Source organism: Gorilla gorilla, chromosome 13, assembly GCF_029281585.2.
Source record: "Gorilla gorilla gorilla isolate KB3781 chromosome 13, NHGRI_mGorGor1-v2.1_pri, whole genome shotgun sequence".
Classification (NCBI taxonomy): domain Eukaryota; kingdom Metazoa; phylum Chordata; class Mammalia; order Primates; family Hominidae; genus Gorilla; species Gorilla gorilla.
Genome location: NC_073237.2, coordinates 128,635,968 through 128,660,542, shown reverse-complemented (window position 1 = coordinate 128,660,542; position 24,575 = coordinate 128,635,968). Strand labels below are relative to the sequence as shown.

The following is a 24,575-nucleotide window of genomic DNA, read 5'->3' as shown; positions in this document are numbered from 1 at the left end:
AGAGGCAAGAATTAGATGAAAACATTTCCAAAGTTTCTAAGGAAAGGCAGGAACTTGCTTCTAAAATTAAAGAGGTAAGTAGTTCACCTGTAGCATTTTCTTGATTTTTTTTTTTTTTTCTTTTTAAAATTTAAGTATGACTGTTCAGACAAGCTATGGGTTTTTATTTATTTATTTTTTTTGGAGACAGAGTCTCACTCTGTCTCTCAGGCTGGGGTGCAGTGGCATGATCTCAGCTCACTGCAACCTCAGTCTCCCATGTGGCTGGCATTACAGGCGTGCACCACCATGCCTGGCTAATTTTTTTTTTTTTTTTTTTTTTTTTTGAGGTGGAGTCTTGCTCTGTCACCAGACTGGAGTGTAGTGGCGTGATCTTGGCTCACTGCAACCTCTGCCTCCCGGGTTCAAGCGATTCTCCTGCCTCAGCCTCCCGAGTAGCTAGGATTACAGGCATGTGCCACCACGCCCAGCTAATTTTTGTATTGTTAGTAGAGACGGGGTTTCACCGTGTTGGCCAGGATGGTCTGGATCTCTTGACGTCGTGATCCTCCTGCCTCAGCCTCCCTCAAAGTGCTGGGATTACAGGCGTGAGGCACCACACCTGGCTTCTTTTGTGTTTTTTTTGAGACAGAGTCTCACTCTGTTGCCGGGCTGGAGTGCAGTGGCACAATCTCAGCTCACTGCAACCTCTGCCTCCCGGGTTCAAGTGATTCTCCTGCCTCAGCCTCCCGAGTAGCTGGGACTACAGGTGCGTGCCACCACGCCCGACTAAATTTTGTATTTTTAGTAGAGACAGGGTTTCACCATGTTGGCCAGGATGGTCTCCATCTCATGACGTTGTGATCTGCCCACCTCGGCCTCCCTAAGTGCTGGGATTACAGGCGTGAGCCACCATGCCCGGCCCTTTTTTTGTATTTTTAATAGAAACGGGGTTTCACCATGTTGGCCATGCTGGTCTGGAACGTCCAACCTCAAGTCATCCCCTGTCTCGGCCTCCCAAAGTGTTGGCTTTACAGGCGTGAGCCACCATGCCTGGCCAGCTATGGGCTTTTCTCAGTTACATTTTAAATTGTTATGAAAAATTACAAACATCTGTGGAAGTGGAGAAAATGGTGTAACAACATTTGCATTTTTTTCTTTAACCTAAGAATGAATTCTTACCACCATCTAAGATTTCTAAGAGGTGGTTATAAGTTATCTTTTTTCTGTTTTAAGTCTGGTAAATATTTAAATTCTTTCTTATAAGGTGCTCTATTTCTGCTTCCCATAAACTGCAAAAAACAATTATGATAATTATCATCAGATAAACAGTTAATGAAAATAGCTTTGGCCAGGCGCCGTGGCTCACGCCTGTAATCCCAGCACTTTGGGAGGCCGAGGCGGGCGGATCACGAGGTCAGGAGATTGAGACCATCCTGGCTAACACAGTGAAACCCCGTCTCTAATAAAATACAAAAAATTAGCTGGGCGTGGTGGCGGGCACCTGTAATCCCACCTACTCAGGAGCCTGAGGCAGGAGAATGGCGTGAACCTGGGAGGCAGAGCTTGCAGTGAGTGGAGATCGCGCCACTGCACTCCAGCCTGGGTGACAGAGCGAGACTCCGTCTCAAAAAAAAAAAAAAAATAGCTTTGTGGGTGTTTTCCCTATTAAAAAAAAAAGTCACCTATATGAGCTTTAGGAGGAGGGTGGCAACCGTGAGCCCTCCAGAGCTCCAACCTGGATAGAAGTAGAGTGATGGTGGGCAGAATTCGGCATAAGAAAGTACAGCACTTTGATTTTTGGTTTTTGTTTTTTGCAATTCTTGGCTTAGAGCATAAACTCCTTGTACTTGTGTTGGATCATAAGACTCCTGTAACATTTTGTAGCTTTTCTCCAGTATTTTTTGGACGTGAAAATATCCTGTAAGATTTAGACTAATTGAAGCTTGGCCGAGCCAGGTGTATACCCTGATTGTCAGAATGCAGCCCTAATCAAACCACACTGGGGTCGGGGAAAGAGGGTAATAGTAACTGATGACGTTAGTAGTATTTTTGCTGAAGTTTTCTCCTGAATGGATTATGGTCTTTCTCTATGTGACTAAAATATAGTTGAATTTAATGCATATTTTCATTAGCAGTTTATTTAAACTAAAAGTTATGTGAAAGCTTTTGATTAAACAGATTTTAATCAGATTTTAAACAGAACCCCAGATTAATCTTTCCTGAGTCAAGGATGAAGTCCATCTTCACAGATGTTTTTTGCTGCTCATCACATGTGTTCTGTGGGCCATGGAACTATGCTCAGCAGTTTCACTCACTAGGTGGCTGAGGACAGTGTCTGACAGTGCTTTACTGTGTGAGCCGTGGAGGACCACAGTGCCACCCTCTTCCTAAAGCTCACATGCATGCCTTGAATTCCATGGTTGAATCTATCATATGTGCTGAGATGAATCACCACTACTTCTTAGTAGCAAAAAGCAGCAAACTGAATCTCTGATGGAAATGCTGATTGATTGAGCAGTGTGGGTGTGACTGTGAGGCTTCACTCACGTTGTCTGGTTCCATCACAGCACACTGCCTTAGAGAAAGAGACCAGACTTGTTTTTCTTACTGTGGAAATAGAGGATTTGTCAGGTTCACAGGCATTTTTGTTAGTACTAGCAAAAGCACTAAAAAAAAGACAGGGCAATATTATATACTTAAAAACTAACAGAAAAATGTACATTCAGGCTGAATTCCACCCCTGACTTTACTCATATAATTCACAACTCAGAATTATTACATCTCTACTTCAGATACCTACCTACATATATCTGACTACAGGAAGGATTGTAATCTACTTTGACCAAATCAAACCCTGGATAAAAATTTTTAATGTGCTTAAATCATACTCTGTGTTTCAGCCGCGAAGCACACATTCTTTCTGGTTTGTGATTATCTTAAATGTTTCTGCTGTTTCCTAGATTTGAGGGTTTCCCCTAACTTTTACTAAATATTTTTCTGTCATAAATATATTTTAATAAATAGTGAGTGTTTTATAGTAAACATAGGCCTGTCATAGTCAAGGATTGATGTACAGCTGAATATTGATTTAACCTTTGTTCTCTTAGGTTCAAGGACGCCCACAGAAAACACAGAGTATCATCATCTTAGAGTCCCATATCATCTGCTGCACGTTGAGCACAAGTGGTGGTTTACTACTTGAGTCTGCTTTCCGTGGGCAAGGGGGTGTCCCCTTCAGCTGTGTCATTGTTGATGAGGTCAGTGAACGGTCAGCCATACAACTTTGACTAGTACTATGAGGAGTAAGTCTTAGATGAATTGTGGCTGCTGAGATGCTGAGGAAATGTGTTTTTTTTTTTTGCATCTGATTTTCACTTGCTATTACCTGTGTATTCCCTTATGTAGAAATACACTCCTTAATGACCCTCCATAGTGAAAGTGGATTTTCCAGTATTGGGGGTTAGTCTTGAGGATGACTGATGGTTTCTAACAAAATCTCTGCTGAGTGACTGTCACTCCTGCTTAGAATATCTCTGGTAACCTTTTGAAGTAGTTTTAATATAATTTTGGATAGCTTTGAGCCATAGTATGTTCACCTGATGTCTTTTATTCCTAGTTCACTCTTTGAGCAAACATTTATTGGGTACTTACTGTCTGTCAGAACGTAGAGTCAGAAGACAAAAGAGATGGAGCAGGAGATAACAGAGAATTGAGTGATCAGGAGACCCAAGATCCAGTTTTCACCAGAAGGAAAGGACAAAAAGTGGAAATGATTAAATAGTTGAAGAAAATGTCATTGAATTTAAGAGAAATTTGAGTCTTGTCATCAAAGAGGCATGCTGAGGAACAAGGAAGAAAGATATGGGGAAACACACTCATGGACACTCCTAATGTGATTTCTGAACCTCAAATACAAAGTTTTGAAAAGGGCCTGGGCATGGTGGTGCACACCTGTAATCCTGGCACTTTGGGAGACTGAGGAGGGTGGATCGCTTGAGCCCAGGAGTTTGAGACCAACCTGGGCAACATGGTGAAACCTTGTCTCTACTAAAAAGACAAAAATTAGCCAGGAGTTGATGGTGTGTGCCTGTAATTCCAGTTATTCGGGAGGCTGAGGTGGGAGGATTGCTTGAGCCCGGGAGGCGGTGAACGACGATCATGTCATTGCCCTCCAGCCTGGGTGACAGAGTGAGACTCTCTTAAAAAAAAAAATAAATAAGTTAAAAAATAAATAAAAAATTTAAAATAAAGTTTTAAAAGGACTTTAAAGGAGAAAAATTTTTTCAGGCTCATGCCCAGCAGGAACAAAGAGCACGCATCTAGGATGTGCATGGCCTTCTGAACTTACGGCTGGTTCCCAAGTGGTAGTGGCCCCCTTGGTGGCTGACTTCAAAAATACAAGTTTGATTTTTTTTTTAGACGTGTTTGGAGAGTTTACTTTTTATTTATCTATTGTTTTTTTTGAGACGGAGTCTTGCTTTTTTTTTTTTTTTTGAGACGGAGTCTGCACTCACCCATACCGGAGTGCGGTGATGTGATCTCGGCTCACTGCAACCTCTGCCTCCTGGGTTCAAGCAGTTCTCCTGCCTCAGCCTCCCGAGTAGCTGGGATTACAGGCACTTGCCACCATGCCCAGCTAATTTTTTTGGTTTCGCCATGTTGGCCAGGCTGGTCTTGAACTCCGGACCTCAGGTGATCCACCCACCTCGGCCTCCCAAAGTGCTGGCATTACATGTGTTAGCCACTGCACACAGCCTGGAGGGTTTATTTTGTTGGTTTTGTTTTGTTTTTTGTTTTCAGGGAAAATTTGTATTTTTGATATTTGGTGCAGGAGAAGTGTGATACTTTTCTGAATGGTTAGAACTTTAATCAGATAAACTATATGGATAAATAGCAAAGATTGTTAAGACTGCCTCTCCCTTCTGTATCTTACCAAGGCTGGACAGTCTTGTGAAATTGAGACTCTTACTCCACTCATCCATCGCTGCAATAAGCTCATCCTAGTAGGAGATCCTAAGCAGCTCCCTCCCACAGTCATCTCTATGGTAAGTTTTTTATGTTCAGATTGCTTTAAAATGGAAGGGGCTTTTTAAAATTTTTGTTTTCAGGAGGGAGAGACATCTTTCTTGGATTGGCCTCTTAATTTGGAGGGAAAAGTAAGCAGTAACTAAGAAAAGAGAAGCACTTAATAAATTAAAAAAAATTCCTAAAAATGCCCATTTGGTCATAGTTGTTCTTCTGTGTATGTGTGGCAGAAGCAGTGTGGCAGGGACTTGGAGCCTAGATGGATGACGTGCCATGGAAACCAAGCTTTGGGAAAGGCAGTGTGCACGTCTGCCTTTTTTAAGTCTTTTAAGAGCTGAATCTGATTTATTTTAATCATACAAACACCAAAACAATAATAAAAGAAAAACTTCAGAAATAAAGAGAAGAATCCTACCGTCCTCATTTTTGTTTAAATATGTACAAATTGAGGAAAACATGAAGTTAAATTAATTTTGGAGTACATTTCCATTTTTAGAATTTGGTATTCTAGTGTTAATACAAGAACATGTCTGTGCCCCTCACATCATCTGAAAGTGAAGGTACAGGAGAAAAAAAGACTCAATTATGAGCTCTGACTTTGGGAAGAGAAGAACCAGACTGTAGTCTACTCTACTCTGTTGGTTTGTTTTAATCTCACGAAAGATTCTCCTGGAAATGCACATTAGAATCAGGATCCAGTAGATGTTTTGAAGTAATCTGAAGAGGTTTTGAAATTTAATGAAATGTGTATTTTTTACTAATAGCATAGATTATTTATACAGATAATTGAGCAGTGGCTTCATAAATAATCCTAGAGAACAGATCATTTTCAAAGCATTTTTGTTGAAGTTTGGAATGAATGCAGGTGGTTATCGTTAGTGGTTTTTGATTTTGGAATTACTCAGAATGATAGTGCAGTTCTTTGTATGACATTTGAGCACAGGTACATGATCATGTTAGAGTGTGGCCCAGAAACACACCCGTCACCCAGTGAAAACCCGTGTGAGTAGGGAAGAACCGTTGCAGGTAACTTTGTTCACGGAGAATAATGAAGAGCAAATTCTGTATCCCATTTCTTTAAATGATGCAGGATTTCATTGAAGGGCCTTGGCATATAGTGAAAAGAGAGATTGTTAATGGGCCTCAACTTTACTGCCTACTTCAATGATTGATAAAAACAACAAAAATTAGAAAAAAAATCCATTTGTGCTGTTTCAATTGTTGTACAAATAAAACAGGCTATTTTGAGAAAATAATTACAAAGTTCATTTCCATAAGGTGCCTTTTTTGACCACCTGTTTCTAGTGATAATTACAGTGAAAGTGAGTATTTTTAACAGATATTGCTAGGCATTTGTGTGTTTATCCGTCTTTTTCAGTATGTATATATTGAGTGCCAGCATAATTCAGGCACTGTTTAGGTGCTGGGGTTATGACAGTGAAGAAAACAGACAAAATCCCTGCCCTTATGATGTTTGTATTCTAGGGGTTAACAGTGAGTCAGTTACTAAAAAGTGGTATATGGTTTGTATACATGTATATATTTATGTGTATATGTACGTGGGTTTGGTTTTGTTTAAAGGTGGCAAAATCATTCTGTGCAGAATTGGTTTTTTTTTCAATCAGTAAATCAGGGACATCCTCCCATGTCAGAATATATATTAATAAATCTATGTCATTTGTAGAATGGACTAAGGTTTTGTCTGGAGGTAGATGCGTTACCTTACATAACTTCCTTTTCTGTTTCCTCAAAGAAAAGATTAAAAATTAGGTTTTGTGAGCTAACGCAGATAAACTTTTGAGGATTTAGGCAAAATTGGCATATATCTATTAATAATTATTTTATGCTTACACAAACCTGTTTAAAATCACACATATAAATAGGTTAAGAAGTAATGCCTTTCTTCCACTCCCATAGTTTGTGAAACAAGTTTATTCAGGCTTTGCACGTCTTCAGTGCCAGTATCTTTCACATCACTCATGAAGATTCCATCATCTTAGTGAAGTTTTCAGCACATTTTTACTTCAGGGTTATTTAAGATATACTTAAAGAGTACTTTTTGAAGTTTTTTTTTTTTTAATTATACTTTAAGTTCTAGGGTACATGTTCACAACGTGCAGGTTTGTTACATATGTATACATGTGCCATGTTGGTGTGCTGCACCCATTAACTCGTCATTTACATTAGTTGTATCTCCTAATGCTATCCCTCCCCCTCCCCTTTTCGAAACTTTCTGTGTTGCTGCCATCGGAAAGTATATCCCAAGGCACAACTGTGGTAACATCAAGACAGTTTATCCCATTTGTCACTTAGGTCACTGTTTTTCAGATTGCAGAATATAACCCATTATGTGGTTTGTGAAATCCATTTAGCACAGCTTCGGCGTTCCTAATTCAAAAATTTGAAATGCTTCACCATCTGAAACTTCCCAAGTGCTGACTTTATGCTTAAAGTTCACACTCAAAGGATATGCTCATTGGAGTATTTTGGATTTTTGGATTAGGGATGGTCAACACATAAGTCGAGTCTGTTTCCTTCACTGGAAATTAAGTCCCGTGAGACTTCATCTTATTCACTCTAGTGATCTTAGCACTTCAAATTATAGATGCTTAGTACATATTAGATGGATGAATGAAGAATTTTGTCTTCAAAAGGCTTGTTTACAGTGGCATTCAATATGTCTGTCTGTGAGGGTGTACCCCCAGAAATAATTGTTAAAATCTGTGTTACATTTCCTTTATTACTGGTTTTTTTGGGTGGCGTCTTGTAGCATCAAAATAGCATCAGTTGTCTTTCACAAGATCATATCTCTTTCATTAGCAGTATATGAGTAGAAAAGACCTCCACATATATTCAAGATTCATGGCATTTTGGCCAGGTGTGGTGGCTCATTCCTGTTATCCCAGCTACTCAGGAGGCCAGAGACGTGAGAATCGCTTGAACCTGGGAGGCGAAGGATGCAGTGAGCTGAGATCATGCCACTGCACTCCAGCCTGGGCAACAGAGCGAGACTGTGTCTCCAAAAAAAAAAAAAAAAAGATTCATGGCATTTTGAGGCTCAGAGTCAGAAACACCTTTTTTCTCTGAAGCTGTGGTTGGTAATCTTATGCTACCTGAACGTTGCCATATACGTATTAGATCTCAGTAATTGTGTTTATAATAGTGGGAAGGATATCAATGAATTCTTTGAAATTATTGCTTTATTTTGCCCCTCACAGAAAGCACAGGAGTATGGCTATGACCAGTCAATGATGGCTCGCTTCTGCAGACTGCTGGAAGAGAATGTAGAACACAACATGATCAGCAGGCTGCCCATTCTACAGCTCACTGTTCAGTACAGGATGCATCCAGACATATGCCTCTTCCCTTCTAATTATGTTTATAACAGAAACTTAAAAACAAATAGGTGAGTTCCCCTTATTGTTTGTGACCTTATTTTGTTGTAGTTTAGCTACTTATGAAGAACAGACATTTTACTGTCGTCTTAGGTCTTGTCATAAAGAGCATAAATCATGAAGGGTTAATAATTTTGTCCTGTTATAATAGCCATCATGTTGAATACAGCAAAGCACATAAAAAAGAAAAGGGGAAAAAGTCACCTATATTTATACTACCCAGAAATAATCACTGGTAACATTTTGGTATATCCACTTTCAGTCCTTTTTTTTTTGAAGACAGGGTCTCATTCTGTCACTCACACAGGATGAGTGCAGTGGCACACAGTCCTGGCTCACTGCAGCTTCGACCTCCCAGGCTCAATCAATCCACCTGCCTCAGCCTCCTGAGTAGCTGGGACTACACTCAGTCACCACCATGCCTGGCTAATTTTTGTATTTTTCTTTTTGTAGAAACGGGGTTTCGCTATGTTGCCCAGGCTGCTTTCGAACTCCTGAGCTCAAGCAATCCACCAGCCTTGACCTCCCAAAGTGCTGGGATTACAGGCGAGAGTCACCGCACCTGGCCAAGTTTCAGTCCTTTTACTATGCATATCTTTTTTTACTTTTTAAATTTTTGAAGGAAAAATGTGGGACCATACTTAACATAGTATTCTGTGGCTTACTCTATTATGAGTGTCTTTCCAATCATACTTGTTATATTTTAATGATATAGATACCTCTCCTAGCACCAGGAAAGAAATAGAATTTGTTTTGTACCTTTCACTAATACACGTCTAGAAAAGAATATTCCTGCTATCCCCTTACTTGCCCCAGCCCACATCACCACACAGAAAAAATTGTAGTAATACCAAAATATTTTCTTAAATCTTGACTTTATTCTGAATGTTGACTGCTTTTTTTTTTTTTTTTTACAGACAGACAGAAGCCATTCGATGTTCATCAGACTGGCCATTTCAGCCATACCTTGTGTTTGATGTTGGAGATGGTTCAGAAAGACGGGATAATGAGTATGTTCTCCTCTTGCCTCAGTCCTCTGATAGTCCCAGAATTGTTACATGACTTGCATTCATATCTCTGTTAAATACATTTCCTATACACATCTCTCTGCCTAGTGTCAGGGCACAGTCATTTTCACTTAAGTTGATGCTTGTTTTTTCTGTATAATGGGGATAATATTACCTAATGTCATAAGCAAGTGCTTGAATAGATACTTGTTGAGCTCACAGCAGTGAGGGAAACAGACGTGCCCATTGCAAGATGGTGGTCTCATGGGAAGACAGGCCTTCAGCAGGTCATCACCTGGGTAAGCAGTTATTCCAGTTGGGTTAAGTACTGTGAAGGCTAAGAATAATTCAGTTGAATGAAGATGTGAAAGGGAGGAAGGAAGTAGTGACAGAGGTTGGATGGTATTGGGTTGTGAATAAGGGCATGTGTTCAGGTGGTCTGTATATGACAGCAAAGAGGAGTGGTGTTGCTAGAAAGCGGCAATGTCAGAGGAGCTGGGGATTCTTGTGAGAGAGTAGGGGAGGAATGGTCTAGGGGCAGCATTTGTTGGCACGGATACAAGTACCACTCTGTCATGAAGTAGGAGGAAACGCAAATCCCACTTCTACATCATGGGATGGCTGCAGAGCAGGTGGCGTCCTCAGGCGAGAATCAGGCGTTAGATAAGATACAGAGGTGGAAGTAGGGAACACTCATTGAAGAGGTTACACATACAGAGGAGTTGTTGGCCATGGGATTGTAGTGCTGGAGGGACTGCAGCCTAAAGGTTTTAATGGGGCCTGTTGGAGGAGAGCAAAGGATTGCGAGTTAAGCCCCAGAGCATCATGAGGAAGGAGGGTTATGAGTGGAATGTTGACCACAGAGGGTTAATCTGGGAGGGGACCAAGGAAAATGAAGATTTCAGGGATGGAAGAGATCGCTAGCTGACTGGGTTGTCCATTTAGTAAGTCTCAAAGTTAGGAGAATGGGTATTTAAGGCTCGTAAAGCAAGGCGGGTAAGGTAGCCTCAGGAATCAAGGGATGGGGCAGTGCATCCCCTGGTCTTGGTGCATTTCGGGTCCGGTATGGTCATGAGGGAGCATGTGTTTTCAGGAGGGGTTGAGAGTGCAGGATATGAGGCTGCTGAGGACTACAAAGAGGACATGAACCTGCTCCAGGGCCCCATGTTGTTCAACTGGGGTCAAGTGGGACACATCCTTCACATTGAGTCTGTGTGGATGGCAGCTGCTTGGTTGTGTGGTGTGTGTTGTATGCAGCCAGCGGTGAGGGACAAGAGAGATCATACATGTAAAGCATTTTCTCGGTGTTTGGAAGATAGTTAATCCTTAATTCATGTTAGCTATCTCTTATTCACATCTTTGTTCTTATTAATACTGCTGTTCTTACTACTGCTCTCCCTGTTTCAACAGATGAAGAAAGTGGTGCCTAAACTTCAGTTGATTTCAAACTCTTTTCTCTCTACAACTTCATTTTTCACTGGGCATTTTACATGTATTCATATTTACCATAGTATTTTCACATTTATTCATATATACCATATTAATGGTCATTGTAACAGCCTCTTGGAGTCACTGCTAGCTGAATAAAAGATGAAGCCTATCTGCCTGCCCTTTACTATAATGGGAAACAAACTCAGTGGAACTTAAGTTAGTAATTAGCCTGCTATTAGTTTTGATAACACTGTGTTTTCTTTTTCCATCTTGTTTAGCTCATATATAAATGTTCAAGAAATAAAACTGGTGATGGAAATAATTAAGCTTATTAAAGACAAAAGAAAGGATGTTAGTTTTCGAAACATTGGCATAATAACTCATTACAAGGCCCAGAAGACGATGATTCAGAAGGATTTGGACAAAGAGTTCGATAGAAAAGGGTGAGGCATTTTTATAAATATTCCCAGTTTTCTTGTTGAATTAGAATGAGAGGATATAGAAGGAAAGAAGAAAAGGGAAGCTCTTAAGGAGTGGTCTGTGCAAATTGGTGATACGGCACGAGGAAGCTGGGATGCTGCTGGCTTTCATAGACTTGTGCTGTGTGGCTCCTGGGTAGACAGGGTACTTCCTGGCAGTTGGAATGTCAACATTCTCCTTGGCAGTGGAATTGACTAAGAAACTTGCCAGGTCTTTACCTTTTAGTTCCATGACTTGTTCATCTGAATTCTTGTTCTAGCAAGACTAAAAGTAACATTTCACTTTAAATAAATGATTTAACCCTTGTATTGCCTTTATGTATAGAATGAAGATCATGTTTTTGTTTCCTTCTTACCTCAGCAGTAAAATTAAAGATTAAATATTGGAGATCCATAACCTTAAAATCATCTTAACTTAGAAGCACACAGACTACCCAAATCGAATCTAGAAAACAATAGAAAATCAGACCTGTAGGCTGGGCGAGGTGGCTCACCCCTGTAATCCCAGCACTTTGGGAGGCGGAGGCGGGCAGATCACCTGAGGTCAGGAGGTTGAGACCAGCCTGGGCAACGTGGTGAAACCCCGTCTCTACTGAAAAAAATACAAAAATTAGCCAGGCGTGGTGGCGCGCTCCCATAGTCCCAGCTACTCGGAAGGCTGAGGTAGGTAAATCGCTTGAACCCAGGAGGCGGAGGCTGCAGTGAGCTGAGATTGCCCCCGTGCATCACTCCAGCCTGGGTGACAGAGCGAGACTCCATCTCAAAAAAAAAAAAAAAAAAGAAAAAATCAGACCTTTATAACAAATAATGAAACATTTCCCAATAATGAAAAGCCCAGAACCAAGCTAAGCTGGTGAATTCTATCAAATATTAAAAGAATGAACACAAGTCATTCTCACATGCTTCCAATAAATAGAACACTCAGATTCATTTTTTGAAGCCAGTATTACACTGATATCAAAGCCAAGGGAAAGTATCACAAGAAAACTACAGATCCAAATCCTTTATGACTAGATACAAAAATCCTCAACAAAATAGTGACAAACTGAATTCAGCAGGTTATTACAAGGATTTATACATCAAGACCAAGTGGGATTTATCCTAGGAATGCAAGATTGCTTCAACATATGAAAATCAATATGATATACCATATTAGAAGAATGAGGAGACCCACATAATCAGCTCAGTAGATACAAAAAAAAAGTTGCACGGAACCCAAAACGCTTTGATGATTTAAAAAAAAAAAAAAGAATACAAAGGAACTTTTTTTATTAATAAAAGGCATTTACAAAAAACTCATAGCTAACGTTATACTTCATGGTAAGAATGAAAGCCTTTCCTCTAAGACCAGGAAAGATGTTTGAAACTCTTACTGCTTTTTTTCAACATTGTACTAGAGGTTTTAGCCAGAGCAGTTAAGTAAGGAAAATAAATAAAAAGCATCTTTACTGGAAAGAAAAAAGTAAAACTCTCTCTTCATAGGTGGCATGATCTTATTTCTAGAAACCCTAACAAAGCCATTCAAAGGCACTATTAGAGATAATAAGCTTAGCAGGATACAAGATTAATATGTGAAAGTTGATTATATTTTGATGCAACTAGCAATGAACAATCTGAAAAGGAAGTTGAAACAATTCCATTTACAATAGCATCAAAAAGAATAAAACACTTCGGAATGAATAGAACCAAAGAAGTATAAGACTTGTAGGCTGAAAACTGCAAAACGTTGTTGAAAGGAATTAAAGAACACCTAAATAGGCCGGGTGCAGTGGCTCACGCCTGTAATCCCAGCACTTTGGGAGGCCCAGGTGGGTGGATCACCTGAGGTCAGGAGTTCAAGACCAGCCTGGCCAACATGGTAAAATCCTGTTTCTACTAATTATACAAAAATCAGTTGGGCATGGTGGCACACGCCTGTAATCCCAACTACTCTGGAGGATGAGGCAGGAGAATCACTTGAACCCGGGGAGCGGAGGTTGCAGTGAGCTGAGATCATTCCATTGCACTCCAGCCTGGGCGACGAGAGCGAAATTCCATCTCAAAAAAAAAAAAAAAAAACCCACCTGAATAAATGTGAAGACATCCTGTTTTCATGGACTGGAAGACTTAGTGTTGTTTTGTTTTTTGCATTTTTTGTGTGTTTTTTCATTTTTAGTAGAGACAAGGTCTTCCTAAGTTGCCCAGGCTGTTCTCAAACTCCTGAGTTCACACAGTCTTCCCAAAGTGCTTGGATTACAGACATGAGCTACCATGCCCAGCCAAAGACTTAGTATCGGCGTGACCATTTCTGTAAAAAAGGCAGTTGGAATACATCTGTAGATCAATTTGGGGAGCGCTGCCACCTTAACACCAAGTCTTAGTAAATAACTTGTACTATGTGGTACAGTGAAATATTAATGAAAAAAGGGATGAAGTTCTGTTACATACTACAACATGGATGAACTTTGGAAATGTTATGCTAAGGGAACAGTCACAAATAATCACATTTTGTAATTCCATTTATGTGAAACTCACAGTATAAGAAAATCTGTAGAGACAGAAAGTGTATTAGTGGTTGCCAGGGAATGGAGAGAGGAGGAAATTCAGGCTAACCTCCAAGAAAATGTTTTTAAAATGTCTTAGCAGCCGAGCATGGTGGTGCATGCATCTCCTTGGGAGGCTGAGGCAAGGAGGATTGCTTGAGCCCCAGAAGTTTGAGTCCAGCCTGGGCAACACAGTGAGACTCTATCTCTCTCTCTCTCTCTTTTTTTTTTTTTTTTTAAGTTTCTTTAAAAATAAAGACTGTAAGGCCAGGCATGGTGGCTCACATCTATAATCCTAACATTTTGGGTGGGTGAGGTGGAAGGATTGCTTGAGGCCAGGGGTTTGAGACCAGCCTGGGCAACATGGCAAGACCCCATCTCTACAAAACATGGAAAAATTAGGGTGGTGGTCCATGCCTGTAGTCCTAGCCACTTAGGAGGCTGAGACGGGGCTCAGGTGTTCAAGTTACTGTGAGCTGTGAATATGCTGGTGCACTCCAGCCTGGACAAGAGTGAGGCTAGACTGTCAAAAACCAAAAAACTAAGCCGGGTGCAGTGGCTCACGCCTGTAATCCCAGCACTTTGGGAGGCCGAGGCGGGCGGATCATGAGGTCAGGAGATCGAGACCACAGTGAAACCCAGTCTCTACTAAAAATACAAAAAATTAGCTGGGCGTGGTGGCGGGCGCCTGTAGTCCCAGCTACTCAAGAGGCTGAGGCAGGAGAATGGCATGAACCTGGGAGGCGGAGCTTGCAGTGAGCTGAGATCGCGCCACTGCACTCCAGCCTAGGCGACAGAGTGAGACTCCCTCTCAAAAAAAAAAAAACCAAAAAACTAGTTTATAAATATGTATATTTAATAATTATCTTCCTTTTTCCAGTAAATATGTTTCTCTTTTGTAAATAGACCAGCAGAAGTAGATACTGTGGATGCATTCCAGGGTCGGCAGAAGGATTGTGTTATTGTTACATGTGTCAGAGCAAATAGCATGCAAGGTTCAATTGGGTGAGTTACTGTCATTGTTGCTCTTTTATACTTGTATACATTGTTGCTTGTTTATAATTCAGGATTAGGTTCATTATCACTGTTAGAGAACACCATTTGCTTTCTTAATTTTCTTTTGTGAAAACCTGTGTAATACCATGGAAGTTTCTCTTTTAAGTTGTGAAATAGACCCACTGTTAGATCTTGGTGCAATCTTGGCCCACTGCGTCCTCCACCTCCTGGGTTCAAGCGATTCTTCTGCATCAGCCTCCCGAGTAGCTGGGACTACAGGCATGTGCTACCACGCCCAGCTAATTTTTGTATTTTTCTGTAGAGACAGGGTGTTGCCACGTTGCCCAGGCTGGTCTCAAACTCCTGAGCTCAAGTGCTCCACCCGCTTTGGCCTCCCAAAATGCTGGGATTACAGGCGTGAGTCACTGCGCCCGGCCTTGGTGTCTTTTATATTAACCCATTTCATAGTGTGAATCTGTTCTTTTATTTAATAAGATTCAAATAAATAATTAGATTATACTTTGCAGAGGCATGTTACTCCGCATGGTATGTGTCAAAGTGTCATTGTTTTCTGTGTTTTCCTGCTTCGGCTAAGTTTGTTCACCTTAACTACTGTCAGTTTATTTAAGATGCTGAGGACACCTGTATGAGTGACAGAAAATATCCCAAGCCCAAGACTCTTAACATGATTATTTGTTTCTTGTCATGAGAAGCAGACAGAATTTACAGGTTATAAATTAGTTTGTTTTCAGATAAAATAGTAATTAAAGTAATCTTTGCCCCTCCCTGGGATGGGCTGCATATACAGAGCCCAGTTGTATCTCAGGGTCAGTTTATAAATAGTCCTTTCTTTCCCAGCTAATTTGAAATTTCACTTTTATCATACATCAATTCTATTTCTGAGCTCTTTTTCTGATCTATTGAAATATTTATCTGGTGTTCATGTATTTCTACACTAGTTCTACAATATCTTAACAATCTAGATATATTTAAACGTAAGAATAAAGTGATTAGGCTGGTACCACATTTTTAGGATTTTTCAAGGCTTCAAGATTGCACTGTTAAAATTTCCAATTATCTTATCCAGGTTAAAATAGGAAATTGATAGATGCATCACTTTGAAGGAAGCCTGGAGGTTTTGGTTTGTTTCCTGTTTTTAATAGGAATTCTTCTGTGCCCGGTACCCTGTATTGGGACGGAGAGTAAGAAAGCACTGTGACTTCTAGAGGAGTGAAGGAGTCCCGGAAAAGCTGCCTGCGGTCCACCTGTGTCTCACATGGGCATGCTGAGTCATTCTAGAGTCCACCCGTGTCTCACTGGCATGCTGAGTCATTCTAGAGTCCACCTGTGTCTCACACGGGCACGCTGAGTCATTCTAGAGTCCACCTGTGTCTCACACGGGCACGCTGAGTCATTCTAGAGTCCACCTGTGTCTCACACGGGCACGCTGAGTCATTCTAGAGTCCACCTGTGTCTCACACGGGCACGCTGAGTCATTCTAGAGTCCACCTGTGTCTCACACGGGCACGCTGAGTCATTCTAGAGTCCACCTGTGTCTCACACGGGCACGCTGAGTCATTCTAGAGTCCACCTGTGTCTCACACGGGCACGCTGAGTCATTCTAGAGTCCACCTGTGTCTCACACGGGCACGCTGAGTCATTCTAGAGTCCACCTGTGTCTCACACGGGCACGCTGAGTCATTCTAGAGTCCACCTGTGTCTCGGGCTCACTGAGTCATTCTAGATTCCACCTCTGTCAGACACGGGCACGTTGAGTCATTCTAGAGTCCACCTGTGTCTCACATGGGCATGTTAAGTCATTCTAGACAAAGAAGGAACTCTTTTTTTATTGCCTAGATTCCTGGCAAGTTTGCAGAGATTGAATGTCACCATCACACGAGCCAAGTACAGCCTTTTCATCCTCGGACATTTGAGGACCCTGATGGTAGGTACCAGAGAGCTCAGAAGTTTACCCATTGTTACTGTTGTTGGATTGAGTTTTTGTTCTTATTTTCCATCAAAGTGTAAATGATTTCTGGATTACAAAATAATGGTTGTTATGTTTTCCAGCAACTTCTTCCTAGGAGCTTTTGTGTACACGTGAACCATTCGCCTTTTTTCAGCCCAGAACCCAAGTATCTGCACTGGGCTCTCAAGGTGACCATTTTAAAACAAATTATCCACATCATAGGATTATTGTTAAGAAGGTATATTAAACCCACAAATGTAAAGTGCCATAGCAATTGCTTGGCACTTAGTAAACTCTCAGTAAATGTGGCTGTTATTGGCCCAGCTTAATGCCAGAGAGAGTTTGCAGGCGCGTGCTCTGCTCTGCTTTTCTGCTGGCACTGGGAGCTGTGCTGCTCACTCTGTTTCTCCAGCACTTAGCGCCTCCGGCATTCTTCTGCCAGGACAGGCGCCCCTCTGGAAGAGGTGTACGAGTTTCCAACTTTAGTAGACAAATGGTACAGCTTAATTCACTGATATCACAGCTAGATGTAGCACGTATTTGCTGTTTGTCTTATTAGGGGTAATAACTTTGTAGTTTTCCTCATTTCTCTTTTTTATGAAGTCATTGATTTCATCTAAGAAGAGCCAACTTGGTGGCTGTTTCCCCTGGTTTTGGTTCCTGCCACCAGGTGGCGCCCAGATACACCTTCTTTCTCATTTCACTCCTCTGTCACCTCCAGCCTTTGTCGTTTGTGTGCCTGCTCTGAAGGAAGTTTTAAAAGCTGTGTACCGTTTATTTTTATGTACCTCCTATTTTTAAGTTGATAGAAAAAATCTTTGTAAGTTTAAATATTACTGAAGATTATGTTTCTGATGTATTATCAATATTGACATTTTAAAATACAGCAATTAAAATTATTACATCACTCTTAAATATATCCAGTGGAATAGAAAGCAGTATTATTTTATTTTTTCCTCTCTTTGAAATTGTACTTCCATTCCTGCTTGTTTAGGATAAGATTCACTGGGGTAATCTCTTTTTAGAATTAAAAGCCTTTAAATTAATCTCACTGATCTACACCTCTCTCACAAAAATTTCTGTATAACTTGAAAGTTTAAAAAGTTGTTTTCCCCTGGCGGGAGTGCAGTGGCACAATCACAGCTCACTGCAGCCTCCACCTCCTAGATTTAAGCCGTTCTCCCACCTCAGCCTCCTGAGTAGCTGAGACTATAGGCGCATGTACCACCGCACCCAGCTAATTTTTGTACTTTTAGTAGAGAAAGGGTCTTACCATGTTGTCCAGGCTGGTCTCAAACTCCTGGGCTAAAGTCATCCCACCTCGGCCTAAAAAGTTGATTTTTATCACTATTTGGGGAACCCATGTGAAGGGTGCATGCAACCTCTCAGTACTTTCTTTGCAACTTCCTGTAAATCTATAGTTATCTCAAAATATAGGTTTGGATTTTTAAAAATTGCTTTTCCTGTGACCATAAGCATCTGAGTGTTAAAACGTGATCTCTTATCAATTGAATAGCCTGTTAACACTTACTTGTACAGTTGAGCAAAACAAGACAAATATATTTAATATCACAGATTTTGATCATGTTTAAACCTGACAAGTAAATGAAATGTTACTAGAGATACATCTTTTAGTGATGCCTTGATTAAAGGAGGCTTCGTGGGCACTACTGTTTTTCATCCTCCCTTAAGTTGGCACCTCATGGTGTTGATGTGTCTTGGCAGTGCACTCTGGATGGATGAGGCGCATCGTGATTGTGAAGGGTGTGGTGCAGGAGGCAGGGCAGCCCAAGGAGGACATGGGAAGTGGGGTTTGGAAGGTTATTCTGTAACCCTTTTTCACATTCCGTTTAGACAGTGTTTGGGAGCCCCTGGGTCACACTTCCACAACTGTGCAGACCACTGATCTCCAGCTAATGGCACCGACATTGTCTTCCCTCTAGGAAGGCAGTGCTACAAAAAGAGACAGACGAGAATCTGAAACTTCCCGACATGTCAGCTGGGCTTCCTAACTTTTTTTGTCCTTGGGCTTTTTCTTTGTTGTTTTGGGGATTCGTTTGCTTTTGTTTCTAATTTTTTAGCCTAGTTCCCCTTATAGAAATGGGATCAATCATTAAAGCGTTTGATTTCCTCTGAGAAACCAAGGCTAATAGTGCCTGCTCAGAACTGTTTCTGTGATCTTAGAAATGGATTAAACACCAAGTTTAGGTGTAGTGAACTTAGCAAAAATCGCAAGGCCATCTGCTTCACATATGTGTTTGAGCCACAGGCTAAGGATCTCTAGAGATCTGAGTGAGAAAGAGAACTGAGCCCCAGAGCCTGGCGCTCCCTCCACAGACCTGTCTTCAGTATGCCAGCCACCGGGCCAAGCATTTTATTCTGGTCACATGACTTTCTCCAAACCTTGAAAAACTACTGTGAAGTCAGCTTATTACCATAGTTTATCAAATTCAAGAAACCATTCATTATAATATGCACCACTATTTTATGTACCATTATTAGACTATGACACAGTGCCTTATTTTCACTTAGAACTTTCATATTTATTGAAAGGACTCTTAAGACTTTAGACAGATTTTTACCATATTCTTATCCATACATAGAAAATACAAGTAAAATAATAGGTCAAGATATTCCTAAAAATATTTCACTTACAGAATCTAGCACGAATGAATCACTTCCCAATCCATAGTCATCAGTGTTGTCATTCATCCGCAGTGCAATAATAAGGTTGGCAATTTAGCATTTGCTAAGAGTTTCACCATTGTCTCCAGGATTTCTTAGAACCCTTTATCTCCAGTGTATAAGGTTTTTTTGGGTTTTTTTTTTTGAGACAGAGCCTCACCTTGTTGCCCAAGCTGGAGTGCAGTGGCACGATCTCAGCTCACTGCAACGTCCGCCTCCTGGGTTCAGGCGATTCTCGTGCCTTAGCATCTCAAGTACCTGGGATTACAGGTGTGCACCATCACACTTGGCTACTTTTTGTATTTTTAGTAGAGACGGGGTTTCACCATGTTGCCCAGGCTCGTCTCGAACCTCTGACCTCAGGTGATCCGCCCGCCTCGGCCTCCCAAAGTGTTAGGATTACAGGCGTGAGCCACTGCACCTGGCCCAGTGCATAAGTTTTAATGCTGGTGTTATCTTGTCTTATCAGAAAATGTCTGTAGAAGGTTTTCAGGCAAGATTTTTAAATGGTTTATTGACTAAAAGTCTAAGGGTTATAATTGCCTCATCATGTAATCTCCAAGGATAGGTACATGGTCAAGAGGCTCCCCAAGGTCAGAAATGCTAAAATGTGAAAGCAACGTGCACTTCAGAATCCATTAAATAAAATATTACTCGTATTGTACAGATGAGGAAACAGGCTCAGAGAGGTCAAGTGACTTGACCAAGGTCACACAGCAAGTAAATACTGTGCAGCCTCACTGCTTCCCTAACATACCTTTATGAACAGTACAGGAGCCCCCATGAGAGGGTAGCTATCCTTTTTCTTTTCTTTCTTCTTTCTAAAGAGACCCGAATTCTAGTGGTTGTAAAGCAGCAGCCTCCTCTGAAGAAACTCAGGAAGAGAGGAGAGATGCATGTGTTTGGCGACTTTCCCGATGGGATTTAATATCTTAAGCTCCTGTAGGAAACAGGCAGAAAGTGAGATGATATCTTGAGATCTCGGTGGATGAAGATGTTTTAGCCATTCGGGGTTTGGGAGGCCTTTAGAAATCCAGTGAAAGCCTTGGGCCTTTTTCTAGAATAGTCACATGCACTCAGAAGTTTGCTTTCTGAAACCAGACCTTCCTGTTTCAGAACGTTAGCCCTGCCAAGAGGTGTAGGCAGTACTCTAGATCACCAATCTCCAAAGGACCTTTCTGTGATAACGGAAATGTTTTGTGTCTGCACTGCTCAGTACAATAGCCATTAGTCGTGTGTGACCGCTGTGTACTTGAAATGTGGCTGATGCAATTTAGGAACAGAATTTTTAATTTTAATTTATTGAAATATAAATAGCAACATGATGCTCCTAGTGACTAGTGCAGACCTGCATTGCAGTTAAATGCACTGATAAAAATGGTTGAAGTTCGGCCAGGCACGGTGGCTCATGCCTGTAATCCCAGCACTTTGGGAGGCTGAGGCGGGCAGATCATGAGGTCAGGAGATCGAGACCATCCTGGCTAACATGATGAAACCCCGTCTCTACTAAAAATACAAAAAATTAGCCGGGCGTGGTGGCGGGCGCCTGTAGTCCCAGCTACTCGGGAGGCTGAGGCAGGAGAATGGCGTGAACCCGGGAGGTGGAGGTTGCAGTGAGCCGAGATCGCGCCACTGCACTCCAGCCTGGCGACAGAGTGAGTCTCTGTCTCAAAAAAAGGTGAAGTTCTCCATTATAGGTTGTGACCAGGTCTTATTTTTTAGGAATGGGACTTTATCATTTTGTATTTGAATTTATTTTTTCCTTTCATCCTTGTCTGACGAGTAATGAATCTTGAGAATATGTTCATACAATAATATGTATTATTTGTTCAGAAATGAAAGCTGGAACGCTATGCTTCCCAAGCAGTGTCTCTTTGGGGTATAATTATTTCTCCCTTCTCATTGTTTCAAGGAAAACCAGCATTGGAATCAGCTGATTCAGGATGCTCAGAAGCGTGGTGCCATTATTAAGACCTGTGACAAAAACTATAGACATGATGCAGTGAAGATTCTGAAACTCAAGCCTGTGCTGCAGAGAAGTCTCACTCACCCTCCTACCATAGCCCCAGAGGGGTCCAGACCCCAGGGTGGTTTGCCCAGCAGCAAGCTAGACAGTGGATTTGCCAAGACATCTGTTGCTGCTTCTCTATACCATACACCCTCTGACTCCAAGGAAATTACTGTTACTGTTACTTCAAAGGACCCTGAAAGACCTCCTGTTCATGACCAACTTCAGGACCCACGACTGCTGAAGAGGATGGGCATTGAGGTCAAAGGAGGAATATTCCTTTGGGATCCACAACCCTCGAGCCCCCAGCATCCTGGAGCAACACCTCCTACGGGCGAGCCGGGCTTCCCTGTCGTTCACCAGGACCTGAGCCATGTACAGCAGCCCGCTGCTGTAGTGGCTGCTCTGAGCAGCCACAAACCTCCCGTGCGGGGCGAACCTCCAGCTGCCAGTCCCGAGGCTTCCACATGTCAGAGCAAATGTGATGACCCGGAAGAGGAGCTCTGTCACAGGAGAGAGGCCAGGGCTTTCAGTGAAGGGGAGCAGGAGAAGTGTGGTTCCGAGAGCCATCACACCAGGAGGAACTCTAGGTGGGACAAGAGGACACTGGAGCAGGACGACAGCAGTTCCAAGAAAAGAAAGCTTTTATAGGAAAGCCCAGTGACATGGGCCAGCAGCCACAGCATATTGTAAACTGAAGATGACCAGCTCGTGGGACCATCTAGATAAGCTTGTTTTTTGTAAGGAGTTTGTGTGCTGTTGGAAAACATGGAAAATGCATCCTTAACACCTGAGCCTCTGGTCATCTTCAGTATTTTCTGTCATTTGCAAAAGCTTTCAGAGGGCATTGTGTATCCGTAATAATGTCCTTGAAGTCAGAGACTGGAAATGTTGATCTCTTAGTCTTCTATAGACAAGGAGGTCAGACTGGAGTGAATATTGTAAAAGTTGAAATGTATATTTGTATAGCAAATAACAAAATCCTTTTAAAATTTAATCTAGTAGACCGCTTTTCTTTCTCCCTGTTTAAAATGTTAATCATTTTTCAACAGAACAATCTTTATATTAAAAAAAAAAAAAGATGGGAGGAGGGCAGGTCCTTTCAACCATTGTTAGGGCAAGACAGATTTATTTAACAGCCTAGCTTGGAATAAGCTGAGTTAGTGCTGGTGGGTCAGGTGTCTCTGGCTCTATTAAAAAAAAAAAAAAGCAAAAAACCCCCCAAAAACCTGGAGTCTCCTAGGGGACACTTTGGGCAGCACGGTTATGTTAGGTAAAGTCTTGCTGACATGGTGCATTTTTAGATAGAGTGCATTGGCCCGGGGTATTATATTTCTGTGATGAGTTCATTTACCTGTTTCAGTATGCACATAGTTCCCTAGCTAAAATTCCTAATCTTCTTGAGAGAGAAGAATATGGAGTGAAAGAATAATTCTTGAGCTATCATTCAAATGCTCCCAGCATATTGTGAGCTTTGTGTGACTGGTGAGGTACAGACATTTGGTTGCCAAATGCTAGATTAGCGCTGGGTCAGCTGTGGAAGAATCGCCTCAGCTTACAGATTGTCAGACAGATCTAACTAGTTTTCCAGAAAGCCTGGGAAGCTGTGTGTTCAACATTTCCCAAGGGATTCTGATCACCAGGCAGCTTGGGAACCACTGGGGCAGGCCAAATAGAATATTTTGGGTGGGAAAGAAGCACCCGATTTAAAATGAAGCGTAACCAGAGGAGTTCAGAACTGGGAAGAGAGTGGTAGACTTCCTGTGATCTTCAGAAATCATCTACCTGGTAAAAATACATGCTGTTTAGAATATCTGATAGGTGTTTCCAGCTACTATTAGAGGTGATAGTGCTTTTGTGGGGGAAAAAATGGGTCATGGTGAATGGAGATCGAGGAAGCTCGGGACAAGGGAGGGGTGGGCTGCCTGATTTTGTCCAGTTTTCCAAATATCCACACAGTGAACTGGAGTATCCTAAACATGAGAACGTACAGTTGACAGTTGTAAAAACTAGGGGTCTGCAGTGAATGCTGTGCAGCCCCTTATCTCATTTGGGGGTAGGAAAATAGCTGAAGATTCATGTGCATTATTTGACATTTCCTTTGTCATCTGCTTTTTAAGCAAAAAAGGGTTTTGTGTTAGAAATTCTACTTGAGCAGATTATAAAGAGCTTTAAAAAACAACTTTCGGTTGCCAAAAGTTTGAGCATTTGATTTCATTACCTGTGTCTCCCTCACTGGTGTCCAGACATCTGACTAATGTCAACTGAACGCTCCTGAAACCCAGGGAGCAGGTGACTTCCTAGAGTGCTTTGTCCCCAGAGTCAGCCACTGCTTCCTCTGTGGGGGTGGAGAGTTTGTCTTTGGCCATGCAGTGTGCGACAGTTCAGGACGGGTAGGGATGGGTCCCACTCTGTCTGGGTCAAGGGCTCTATCAGCTTCTTCCATGTGCCTTTGGGAAGAAATCTCGTTACTTTAAGTTTGCCTTCCTGTTATCTTGATGAAGTGCCCATTTTAGCAGACACTTGTAGTGGTGACCACTTAGGGAATGTACAAACTCCTAAGCTTCTAAAGGGAGGCATGGCAAAAACAGTTGGGGTCAGGATGTCTCACGCTGCTCATGTTAATACTATTAACACGATTTGAGAAATAAGTTTTCTCTAAAATGCATATTTTGCTGCCACACACTGAACAATATTATTTCCAGTGAAGTTTGATGCCTGTTCTTAACGTTGTGTTCACCTGTTGGTTCACCACTCAGCAGATCTGATTCTGCAAGAATTAATGGTAGAACTAGATCATCCTTTCTAACAGACGAGCCTGTGTCCTGTGACGGCCTTCCACAGCGGAATGCAGTTGTACCTCACATTATTTTTGAAACTTCACTCGTTCCAGTTGGTACAAGTATTTGCCAAAGCCATTTCCTGTGTTCACCGTGGCCCCTCCTGATATGGCTGTCAGTGCAGCATTGTTGAACAGGGCTATTCTTTTTACAAGGTGTAAAGTGTGGCTCTTTGCTTCGTCTTTGCCATGGCATTAAAAGAAAGTTCCCTGTCTTCTTTCAATATTAGTTATTTC

The 24,575-nt window shown here is 41.7% G+C and overlaps 1 protein-coding gene across 6 annotated transcripts in view; it reads left to right on the top strand.

Moving 5' to 3' along the window:
• The window catches only part of SETX (senataxin), a 93,157-nt gene extending 70,661 nt beyond the window's left edge, over nucleotides 1-22,496 (top strand). For 4 of the 6 annotated variants that reach the window (XM_031014460.3, XM_031014459.3, XM_055351401.2 and 1 more), the window contains 10 exons: nucleotides 3-74; nucleotides 3,090-3,239; nucleotides 4,920-5,027; nucleotides 8,226-8,413; nucleotides 9,320-9,412; nucleotides 11,119-11,283; nucleotides 14,748-14,846; nucleotides 16,695-16,782; nucleotides 16,908-16,994; nucleotides 21,404-22,496. In XM_031014460.3, the coding sequence (XP_030870320.1) occupies nucleotides 3-74; nucleotides 3,090-3,239; nucleotides 4,920-5,027; nucleotides 8,226-8,413; nucleotides 9,320-9,412; nucleotides 11,119-11,283; nucleotides 14,748-14,846; nucleotides 16,695-16,782; nucleotides 16,908-16,994; nucleotides 21,404-22,150 (1,797 nt within the window). In that variant the 3' untranslated portion in view covers nucleotides 22,151-22,496. The remainder of the gene's footprint in view (nucleotides 1-2; nucleotides 75-3,089; nucleotides 3,240-4,919; nucleotides 5,028-8,225; nucleotides 8,414-9,319; nucleotides 9,413-11,118; nucleotides 11,284-14,747; nucleotides 14,847-16,694; nucleotides 16,783-16,907; nucleotides 16,995-21,403) is intronic. The other 2 variants (XM_031014461.3, XM_055351406.2) reach the window with 1 other exon arrangement.
• The last annotated feature ends 2,079 nt before the right edge of the window (nucleotides 22,497-24,575 follow it).